The sequence below is a fragment of the Eurytemora carolleeae genome, unplaced genomic scaffold, assembly GCF_000591075.1.
Source record: "Eurytemora carolleeae unplaced genomic scaffold, Eaff_2.0 scaffold579, whole genome shotgun sequence".
Classification (NCBI taxonomy): domain Eukaryota; kingdom Metazoa; phylum Arthropoda; class Copepoda; order Calanoida; family Temoridae; genus Eurytemora; species Eurytemora carolleeae.
Window position 1 is genome coordinate 39,144 of NW_019396466.1, and position 12,193 is coordinate 51,336.

The 12,193-nt window shown below is 32.5% G+C and overlaps 1 protein-coding gene across 2 annotated transcripts in view; it reads left to right on the forward strand.

Annotated features, from left to right (window-relative positions):
- Positions 1 to 5,747: 5,747 nt before the first annotated feature.
- Positions 5,748 to 12,193, forward strand: part of LOC111703817 (ras-related protein Rab-3) — a 20,515-nt gene continuing 14,069 nt past the window's right edge. The window contains exons 1-7 of one of the 2 annotated variants that reach the window (XM_023475880.1): positions 5,748 to 6,000; positions 6,280 to 6,309; positions 7,056 to 7,083; positions 7,514 to 7,572; positions 8,844 to 8,918; positions 11,264 to 11,359; positions 12,009 to 12,103. In XM_023475880.1, the coding sequence (XP_023331648.1) occupies positions 5,769 to 6,000; positions 6,280 to 6,309; positions 7,056 to 7,083; positions 7,514 to 7,572; positions 8,844 to 8,918; positions 11,264 to 11,359; positions 12,009 to 12,103 (615 nt within the window). In that variant the 5' untranslated portion in view covers positions 5,748 to 5,768. The remainder of the gene's footprint in view (positions 6,001 to 6,279; positions 6,310 to 7,055; positions 7,084 to 7,513; positions 7,573 to 8,843; positions 8,919 to 11,263; positions 11,360 to 12,008; positions 12,104 to 12,193) is intronic. The other variant, XM_023475881.1, reaches the window with a different exon arrangement.

Here is a 12,193-nt window from a genome sequence, read left to right on the forward strand (position 1 = left end):
TGCATGGCAATCAATTGCATAACATTTTTTAATTGAACTGTTTAGCTCCTTAAATCAGAGTAAGTTGTTCATTTCTTGTATTCCAGAGAACCCTTGACCTCTAAAAGAAAAGCAAGGTAAACTACAGGGTGTCCCACATCATATTAGACCGAGAACGGGTCTAAATTACGATTTTCGGAACTAATTAGAAAATATCATTAGAATGAATCATTTTGAAAAATAACATAAGGCTTATATAAGAATTTTCTTGCGGAAAATGATGAGTTTTTCGAGTATTAAGGGTTTATTTTGGTGTTAAAGATTGGAGATAATCCTGTATGATATGGGACGCTCTGTACGTTAAAGGTTGAACCCTCGGAAGAGAAAAGAACCGTCTCTGCAATGAAACTTAAGCTTATCATTTCACCCTCTTGATGCACAGAACATTTTGATAATTGTGTACATTTTTAGAAAGTGAGGTAATTAGGTTTTGGAAAATATTTACCCCTGTTGAAATAAACATCACTTGTCCAATAATAGTCTGTATTTACATTTATAGCCATTATGAGGATTGTATCATAAACAATACTCCTTCAAAGAGCAATATTTTTACAAAATAGTAGTTTACATCAATGTGTCCCAATAAACATGGGAATTCAGTGACGAATTCGATATAGTTTATGTTAAGAATTACCATTGTTATACCTAATTTCAAAAGTCATAATATCATTATGTCTGATGGAGTTTATTTTATGAAAACAGTAACTGGCTGTAAAAAGGTGTCTATAATGTCTTTGCAAGATGAACAGTGAAGACGGACAAGTTTACTCTGTTTTTATACTGTAATTTTCTTGTTTACTAACTAAAACCGTATGCAGTCAACACATAAACAAACAAATTGGAAACATAGCAGACGAAAATCTTACGGATTACAGCTTTCTCAGTAGGTATCACTTTACTATAACAAAAAATTATTTAAAAAAGACGATATCGAATTATTCACTGAATTCCCATGTTTATTTGGGTCCTGCAGTTTAGTTGTAGTTCAGGGTTAAATCATCACAAATTGTAAATATTCAAATTGCAATATAATTTCGTTAAAATAGATTTAGAAAGCAATTCTTAACTCTTTCAATAATTAAAACATAGCAGTAAGATGAATTTACTAGCCTACATCTATAATATGTCCCCTAAAACTGTATTTATTTATTTGATACCGTGACCTCACGAAAATGGGATTTTTAATTAATTGACAAAACTGATTGTGAGTTTTCTGGTATGTATTTATATGAAGAAGTTTTATATTTTTAATAAACTTAAATATTTAATTATTAATTATTTATTATTTATTTATTATTAATTTATTGATATACCTTTAGAGGATTAATTCTCGTTTACTCTGTTATGTACACTGTACACTGTCCACTGTACAGTGGTAACCAGAAAATTATGGAATGATTGTGGTCTTATTTAATAAAACCTACAACTAGTATGGGGTTACCCACAAAGGATGAGACAGTATGAGACGACCGGAAACTCCGTAAATATTAAGATTTTCAGGATAAATTGAAACTTCTTGCCTTGTGTTTAGTTCTTCTTTTGTGACCACTGAACAGGGGTGAAAACTTATGGGTACGATATTCACAGCGTTAACTTTTGAATTATAGGATTAAGTTAAATTTTTGAATTATAGGATTAAGTTAAATTTTTGAATTTTAGGATTAAGTTAAATTTTTGAATTATAGGATTAAGTTAAATTTCTGAATTATAGGATTAAGTTAAATTTCTGAATTTTAGGATTAAGTTAAATTTTTGAATTATAGGATTAAGTTAAATTTTGGGAATGTTAGTGAAATTCACAAAGAGAAAAAAAAAACTATAAAAATAAAAAAAGTGATCGTGTCCGAATTATCCGCCAGGGTGGAAAGAAAAACGACTAAGTATGTTCTGTAAATACAGATTAAAAATGCGAAAGTTTCCACCGATTGGTAGATTTTATGATTAAGTTTAAGATTATGCTATTATTTCTCAAATTCATGGTTCCAGAATCCAGAATCCATATGGAAACTGTCACGTGAGCGTGACCACACCATTTTTGTGTCCGCACCACCAATGACGCCACAACTCACCATAATTTCTTCCGACCACAAATTTCTTCGTCTGGTCATTGCTCCTGTGTTTTAAAATGTATTTCTTATGCTTTATAACTTTTTATTCAAATTTAGGCATCGCCATGTTATTCAATATGGTTTGATTTTGTTTAAAATACATTTTTTTCTGAAAAATTAAAGGATATTAGCAAAGAACGGAAAATATGTATGCCTCACCTATTTTTTGTCCGGAAATGATGTTTTCATATTTTACTCCTAATTTGCAACTTTTTGTTGATAGGGAGCTGGGATTTTTAGGATCTACAACAAAAATTAACATTTTTAAAGTTGGGAACATGGCTATAGGTTTTAATTTGATTAAGGGATTGTGAAAAAAAGATTTTAATTAATACTTTAAAAAAAAAGAATTAAACAATGACAGACGAAAAGGTGTGGCCGGACGAAGTAATGGTGTGTTGTGACGTCATTTGTGGTCAGGACGAAATATTGTGTGGTGTGCCGTCCCTCGCTCGTCAGATTCGTCAGATCATTCATTAGCATTGTAATACATTTACTACAGGAATCAAAATGGTTTCTAAATTACATCTTAAAAACTGGAGTGTACGCTAAAGGCATATAATTTTCCAAATATTTTTTCGTCCAACGTGGTTCATTAATATTTAAAAGAAAATATTTATTCTCTGCAACTGTTGAAATATTTTTTAAATAAAAAACAGCATGTGGTAAAACTATAACAAGCTTTTCCGTAGAGAAATCTGGAAGGATAAAACCATAGTTCTTGTCAGTCAAGGTGAAAAGGGTACTGTTGTGAATCAAACACACCTTTCATCAACGTCGTCATTAAAGTATTATCTTTATGGGAGAACTCTGTACATGATGATGACCTGAATCTGAAGTAAATATCTAAACATTGATCATGTCTGTATGGCTGATGATAAAATAATGCAAAGCTTTTATTCAAACAAGTGTATTCACATCTGTATCAATATAGTATAACAAGGTCAGTTCCAGTAGCTCTAGCAGAGCACTTACACAACATTTAGTTATTCCGGATACATAGCTCTACCAGAGCACTTACACAACATTTAGTTAATCCGGATACATAGCTCTAGCAGAGCACTTACACAACATTTAGTTAATCCGGATACCTAGCTATACCAGAGCACTTACACAACATTTAGTTAATCCGGATACATAGCTCTAGCAGAGCACTTACACAACATTTAGTTAATCCGGATACCTAGCAGAGCACTTACACAACATTTAGTTAATCCGGATACCTAGCTATACCAGAGCACTTACACAACATTTAGTTAATCCGGATACATAGCTCTACCAGAGCACTTACACAACATTTAGTTTATCCGGATACATAGTTCTACCAGAGCACTTACACAACATTTAGTTAATCCGGATACATAGCTATACCAGAGCAATTACACAACATTTAGTTTATCCGGATACATAGCTATACCAGAGCAATTACACAACATTTAGTTTATCCGGATACATAGCTCTACCAGAGCACTTACACAACATTTAGTTAATCTGGATACATAGTTCTACCAGATAGAACAAAATGCATATGATACAGCTTAAACAGATAAGACATGATACAGATTATACAGATAGGAACAAGGTACAGATTACACAGATATGACAAAATACAGATAGGACATTTTACAGTTTTTACAGAAAGGACAATACAGATGATATAGATAGGACAAGATACAGATTATACAGAATGGACATAATACAGATAGGACAAAATACAGGTTATACAGATGAGAATAGATATAGATTATACAGATAGAACAAGATACAGATTTTATAAAAAGGACATGATACAGATTTTACAGATATGACATGATTTAGATTTAGCAGATAGAACACAATACAGATAATACAGAAAGGACATGATACAGATCATGCAGATTTGGCAAGATAAAGATTAAAGATAGGACGAAATACAGATTGATTATATATATAGATAGATTTGGGAGAATGGGTTTACACCCTTTGCTATTGGTAGATGTCAAAGTCTGCTATAGTCAATGAGAATGGGTTTACATATTTTCTAATGGAAGATGTCAAAGTCTACTACAATCAACTAGATTGGGTTTACACCTTTTGCTAATGGTAGATGTCAAAGTCTACTACAGTCAACGAGTATGGGTTTACACCCTTTGCTAATGGTGGATGTCAAAGTCTACTTCAGTCAACGAGTATGGGATCACACCCTTTGCTAATGGTAGATGTCGTCTACTACAGTCAACGAGTATGGGTTTACACCCTTTGCTAATGGTGGATGTCAAAGTCTACTTCAGTCAACGAGTATGGGATCACACCCTTTGCTAATGGTAGATGTCAAAGTTTACTACAGTCAACGAGAATACATTGCTACTTTTGTTGAATCAATATGTATTTATAAGTTCAATGAATGCATTCCTGAAAATGTTTTGATTATTTGAGTGCTGACTAATTATCTACTTGTAAATGCACAATGAATGTATATTTAGTTGAGATTTCAATATGTATACTTTGCTTCAACAAATACGATCAAACAAAATTAAGAAATTATACTTTCAATTGGCTCATTATAAATTTTCTTTTGTGTTTTATTTTAAGCTGAACCATCATACATTATGATTTTGTATTTTGTGTTTGAAAATAAATAAATACTATAAAAAAACAGTCTCTACACCATAAAATATTAATTTATATTTGTGTGTGAAAATAAATCTTATTAAAAATAATAATAGACATCTCTGTGCCCTTGAGAAATTGTTTACTGTCTGGATATCATGTAAACACTTATATATTTTCTGCAATATATTCTTCCTATTGTATATATCTCCGAGGTTTAAAAAATAATTTGATATTGCAATAGACAAATATTTAATTTGATATTGTTTATTTTGCCACGCTGCTGTTACACGTTTCAAGCCTTTGAAGTAGGAAACACAAGTGTATTTGAAGCTAGATGGAAGAACTCTTTTAAAGATATAAAAACTAAATGAAAAAGTGAAGACGGTGAAGAACCTAGTGGAGTGCAGGGAAGGACAGTTAAAAGTAATTTAATGGTTTCTTAGATTAAACTTTTCAGTTATTTTTATTTTCTATTTGTTTTGGTTGAAATCTTTTTATTTTCTTAACGTTCACTCTTTTGTACAGTTAGACCAATAAAACTGTGGAATAGGGAAAGAACTGTGAAAATCAACTTTTAATTCAAATATGAAATAGTCCAAAAAACATGAAACATAGCATTTATTCATTTTACTTAAAAAGGAAATTTCCAATATAGTGGTTTAGCAATGTCAAATGCACATGAGATTGCTAAAAAATTGTCTTCCTTTTGGGGTCTCACTGTACTGTTTAGATTTGTCAAATTGTTAAATAAAATGTGCATCCTGTCTTAACGTAAAAAATGCAAAATAAACCCAGAAACAAAAACAGCTCGGTAAATCAGTTAAAATATTATTTTGAAGATTAGAATCTGTGAATACCCAGGATATAAAATAAATATCAATGTTTTGAATTTGAATTTTAACAATATTCTATAAATAATTAGATGGTAGTAAATGAAAATTTTTGACATTTCTATATATTCCTCGTTCTCCATTTCCAACTGAAGCAAAATAAATATATTTCAGATAAATCTAAAGTGAATATGCTCCAATGTCCAGTATATACTCCACCCCAACAGATTCCCCTGTAACTCTCCGTAAAGGTAGAATAGTACCCGGAGCTAGAGTAGGACCTGGAGCTGAACCTGGAGCCCTGTCCACTCCCCCTGGAGCTGAACCTCGAGCCCTTTCCTCTCCCCCTGGACCTCAGTCTGCAGGAACATCTCCTAAACCTGGAGGCCCCCCTGGGCAACGTCCTCGACTTGTTATTCGACCTCCGTTAGGTAATTTCAGCTGATCTTAAAGGGATTGTTGACCAATCTTAGCGTAAATATCCAGCCTGTTTTTGCTAATTAGAGCAATGAAAACTAGACAGAAAAAGAAGTTCGAAGGAAAATTGAGCCTTTGCCACAAATTAAAAAAAATTTCAATTAAATTTTTTACTCGAGGATCAGATAATTTCAATTACTTTCGATATCTAACATTGTGTTAAAATGGTTAAAACAATAGGGGGGTTTTCGTAAATTTGACATTTTCTAATATTTACTTAATTCAAATTTCAGAAAGATCAGATTGGAGCAGGGTATCCATAGGTGAGGAAATCAAGACATATTTATTCAATTTAAAACCTTCACGCACATCTGACCCTTTAGTAACAGTAAATTAAACCTAAAGTCTGACCGTGTCAACCTTGTTGCCCTGGCTAGTCCTATTGAGTCTCTGCTTTATTTACCCAATGTCCGGGTGATACAGTACAAACTGGGACCGGAAAGGTTGACCCGACTCGGAAACTCAAATGTACTACGGCTGCCCGTGCCATTTGAATTTGTTTTCTGTAAAAACGGCACTTTCAGAAGTTTTCGTTAGGAAGTTTTGCCTATAGGAACTAGAAATTTAAAACTTAAAAAATTAAAATGTGGGACGAAAAATATTGAAAATGAAGATTTTTTTAATTACGTCCAGATCTATTGACATTTATTTTGATAAAATCAACAAATATTATTAACAAAACTTTGATCGATAAAATTCGATGGAATTAAAGTTTTCCTTTATTCTAAAAAGTTTTGTACTTATGGGAAAATTAGTTTATTACATAACAAAATTAATTTTATTTTTAACGAAAAACTTTGATTATAATTTAACTTACTAAGAATTAATTAGGGTTTTCAAAGTTGATTTATTTTTATTTTTTCATTTTACTCTTCTGTGTTCAGACTCATATAAATTACTAAAAACAAAAAAAAAATTTTTAAAGAACTATTTAATTTTTTTTTTTCTGTTTACATTTTAATTTAATTTTAATTCTTTGTTTATTTGAAAATAATAATCTTTATTTAAGGTCGAAATAAAAGGCCAGCATCATTAAGGTAGGAATCATAATTTTTGCTAGTTTTAGAATAATTTCCCAGTAAGGACTAAGAAACTGTAAAAAACGCAATGGAGACTATTGAGATTGGAAAAATGAATTATGCTAAAACTTTAGAATAATTGGTGTTTCTCTTCTTTCTGTCAAATGAGACATGATTCTAAATATTTTTTATTTTCAAATTGTCATAACTCGTATGAATATTGTCTAAAAATATTTTATTTTTTAAATCATTTGAAAATAATAAAACTCTTAGCGACCATTGAATAAATGAGTATAAGAAGAATAAGAAGACATCAATACTGTTATTCTGGTCATGCCACTGAATTTCAAGTGTTTCACTTTAACGCACAATGTTATTTCTAATAATTATGAAAGATAAAAAAGTTTTTTCTTCAAAAAATAATTAAAAATTATGTTTGAATATTTAGAGAATATAAAAAAGTAGGAGCAGACATATCTCCTTCCCCCTCCCTACCTGAAAATCTCGGTAGGTAATCTTTAAGATAATTAAAATAAACAAAATAATAATATTAGTAATAATGTTGTTGACTTGAAAAGTCACTATAATAAAATAAAGAGATCTAAAATGGATATTTCTAACATTTATTTACGAGTGTTTTGAAATATTTGCATTTAAGGCGGAGTTAAAATTGGTTGATTTAGAAATTAACAAAGGAATTAATGCTGGATATTAGATGGCGCTTCATGGAAGTGTTGTAGAGCTTCATGTTGGTGGAGCAGATCCGGGAACTGGGACAACAGGGCTTATCAATGGATCGAAGGCAATGCAACTCGAGATAGCGGAAACTTCGGTCAGATCCGTTTTAGTTTCCTACGTAAGCTTCTCAAGAAGTTAATAGGGAGATCAGAGGCATAAGCACGCCTGCTGTTAGTTCAGTATCTGCATCATCAGCCTGAAGGAGTCATGGGGGGTGATGTAGAGCTTCATGTTGGTGGGGCAGATCAACAGGTGCATTGCGCTGAGTATCTGTATCATCATCATGGAGGAGCCAGGGTTGAGACGGAGTTGTGAATGTCTTGAGTGTTTATAGCTGACTGCCGAGGCTGGGATCTGTAGAAGGGGGGGGGGGGAGAAGAAGCGGGGGTTACATGTGGGCTTCATGGCGGAAATGGATCTTGAGTATACATACATCTAGAGAAAAGGCTACGGCATTTGAGTCGGAAAAATCGTCTTCCTTATATTTTCGAATTTGTGTTAACAAATGTATACTATTTTGCATGAAATTGTTTCCTCTTCCATTTTAACGTAAAGTTTTTAAATAGTTAGATTATAAACTGCCATATTTGAATATTTAGGCAATTTCCTTGTTTTAGGATTTCTGCCACCTCCCCTTCCCATTATGTTCTACTAAAAATATTGTTCGTTAACCATAAAAAAAAAGAAATTAAAATTCCATAACATGCGCGCACATATAGACTTTGGTTCATTTCAAGAACCGGGCCAACTTTCAAGGAGCTAAGGCAAGCATGCTATGCTAGGCAAAACGGGACAGCTTACACGAAATGTACCCTTCTAGGGAAACTTTCGAATAAAGCTTTAGACGTATTAGATGACCATGCGATTAGCTTTAAAATGGTTTGTGATATACTGTGTTGGCTACAGATTAAAATTGCATGTAAATAAAGGGAAGTGGGGGGGGGGGGGTTTATGGAATTCATATAGTAGTTTTAAACTTCTTTAAATATGTAATTTCCCTGATTTTATTTATCTCTCCTTATGTTCCAAATGTTTCCCAGGATCTGCATCTACAGTTACACCCCGTAGTTCTGTAATATCTCCGTTCTCTGATACTTCATCAGGACGATTTACAGGTAACAACAGTTACTAGTAGACATATATAAATATAAATCTCTGTTTGTCTGTTTCTTTGTTTGTATGTATAACTCATGAACCCCTGGAACGATTTGCTTAAAATTTTGATTGGGGATCTCGGGAGATCCACGGGAATGTTCTTTTGATAGTCTAAGTTGAGTGGATAGACCTTAATAGCACAAATTTAGTTTCCCTGTAAATCGACCAAGTGCGGGTAAACGGCGGAAGTAACTATGAGTAACCTGGGCAACGCTGGGTTCCCAAGCTAGTTTATTTATTTATCTTCATATTTATAATATTTTTTCGAATGCTTCATTTTTAGTGCACAGACAAAGTATTCGATATTAATGGTGTTATATCTAGACTACCGTGCTTAACTTACAGAGACATTGGTGTAGTTTTATGTATTCTTTTTTATACTGTTTTATTATTAATGTTCTCGGCACTAAAGAATGTGTTGGAACTTTTATTTCGTATCATATTTTACACCAATTACGTCATGCATATATAATTGATTTAAATATCTCATTACGAACTATATTGTATTTCCTTATCAGATCACTACACTTCTATAGACAGGGGGCTCTATTTATCTCCATGATTTATAATATATTTTTTCATTTACCCATGTAGTAAATGCCCCACTGCAATACATCCGTTTAGACCCATATCAATTTAGGTACAACTCAATCCCTCTTGTTGGTCTATGAGGTATAAGAACTATTCAGTTCAATAACACTTTCCTGTCTATATCAATCCGGATACGATATATCTGCATCAATGCTTCACTATCAATGTCAATCCGGACACGATTTATCAGTACTGATGCTTCGCAAACACGATTTATCTGCACAAATGCTTTACTATTAATGTCAATCTGGATATGATTTATGTTTACCAATGCTTCACTGTCAATGTCAATCCGAACATGATTTAATAGTACCAATGATTTACTATCTATATCAATCCAGACTCAATTTATCTGTACCAATGCTTCACTATAAATGTCAATCCGAACACGATTTATCAGTACTGATGCTTCGCAAACACAATTTATCTGCACCAATGCTTTTTTTATCAATATCAATCCGGATACAATTTATATTTACCAATGCTTCTCTATCAATGTAAATCCGGACATGATTTATGTGTACCAATGCTTCACTATCAATGTAAATCCGGACACAATTTATCTGTACCAATGCTTTACTATCAATATCAATCCGGACACGATTTATCTGTACCAATGCTTCACTATCAATGTAAATCCGGACACAATTTATCTGTACCAATGCTTCGCTATCAATGCCAATCCGGACACAATTTATCTGTACCAATTCTTCACTATCAATGTAAATCCGGAGATGATTTATCTGTACCAATGATTTACTATCAATGTCAATCCAGACTCAATTTATCTGTACCAATGCTTCACTATCAATGTCAATCTGGACACAATTTTATCTGAACCAGTTCCCAATCTATATCTATCTTTGAAGTAGGTGATTCAGATCGCTTATTATTTGCTAACCAAGAAGTAATTACTCTCACACCATAATCAAAGCATGACGTCTAATTCCAACTGAATGTATTTTGATTCTAGGTTACAGATTAAGTTTAATAATTAATAGACGTAGTTACGAGTTTTCGTTATATACCAACGTAGTTTAAGCCAATAACAATACAGGTTTGACGTAGTTATTTACAGATGTAGTTAGGTTAGGTTAATCGCAAGATTTGCGTAGTTTCTGATAAGAGCATTTAGATTTATAGACAATTTACAATGTAATTTATCTTGGTGTAACTATGGGATCTGCCACGGTATTTATTACACGCATTTATCATGCAGTTTCAGACAAATTAGATACAATAGAAGAGAACTGATTACTCTCTTTATGGTGTAATTTTCTAATCCTTATTGCAGCCTTATCTTGTATACTTTTTATTTAGCTTAATAAAAGTTCTCCAAAATCATATTATAGTCAATGTTTACACCATCTAGTTGCACAGATATACATGGAAAGAATGCAAGTTATCAGTTCCTTTAAGCCCCCACGTAATTCTATGAAAAAGCCTTTAACTTTGGACTGAATAAGTAATTCCTCTGAATGAAATGGGCTTTCCATGTTCTTAAGATATGCACAAACCAATTTAGAACTCCTAGTTAAGAGATTTGGTTAAGCCTTTTTTTGTCCATTAAAAATTGATTGAGCTATGAAGAAAAAAGGGCAAGAAGAAGAAGAAAAAGCATAGCATTAGAGTTAACGGTTTGAGAATTATAACTTCAGATTCTTCGAATTTTACAAGCGGGGTTTCTAAACTCGGATATTTCTTATAATCTCAGGGTCCCCTTCAGAGTCTAGTGGAGTAGGACCTGGAGCAGGACTAGGAAACCCTTTTCTCTCCGGAGCTTCTCCTCGTCTTAAACAAGGCTCTTCAGGTTGTATTTACTAACAAAATGAGTCTTTGTCACAAACCCAAATTGTCGGATCTCGTTATCTTTGCAACCTGATGGTGTACACCGGTTATTTTTAAACTTAGATTATTTAATCTAACAGAATTCATAATTTGAAATTTTTTAAGATCTATTTGACATCGGGTAGCTTAAATACAGGGATATACAAATCTGAGTTTGTGGCAAAAACTATCGTTAAGGATGTGGATCGTCAAATTATATTTTAACGATTGATTTTTTTTAAATATGATCTTATATTAATGTCATGATAATATTTACAATTTTCTGTTAACTGTTCTGTAAAATTAAAAAGGCAGACAAATTTCAAAGGTTTTTTTAAAATTCGCTTTTCCAAAACAAGTAGAACCGATCGATTCTGATTTTGTTCATGTTTCATCCTACCTATATCTCCTATAATTTTTGTTAATATTCTCTTTGAACCTTAGATACAGTGGAGTGCAAGTTGTAACATTATATATCTCAATAAACATTAAGCAATTATGCAGTCGACAAAGACCCATTTTATGCTGATTTTTAAGCTATTTGCTTTTTAAAAACATCACTACGAATAAGATTGCTTGAATGTCGTTTTCAAATTCCAATTTTTTTAAATAATAATTTGAATTGTATTCAGGGAGCAGAGGGTCCCCTCAATACAGTCCTCGTTCATCTCCTAGGGGAACCTCTAGAGGAAGAAGGGGAAGAGGACGAGGAATGCCTCCATCAAGGGTAATAGTTCTAGTTAGTTTTACATTGAATATGAGGAGGGTAGGGAGAGGCGAGAAAATGTGATAAGATTGGGAATAAAATGGGGAGAAG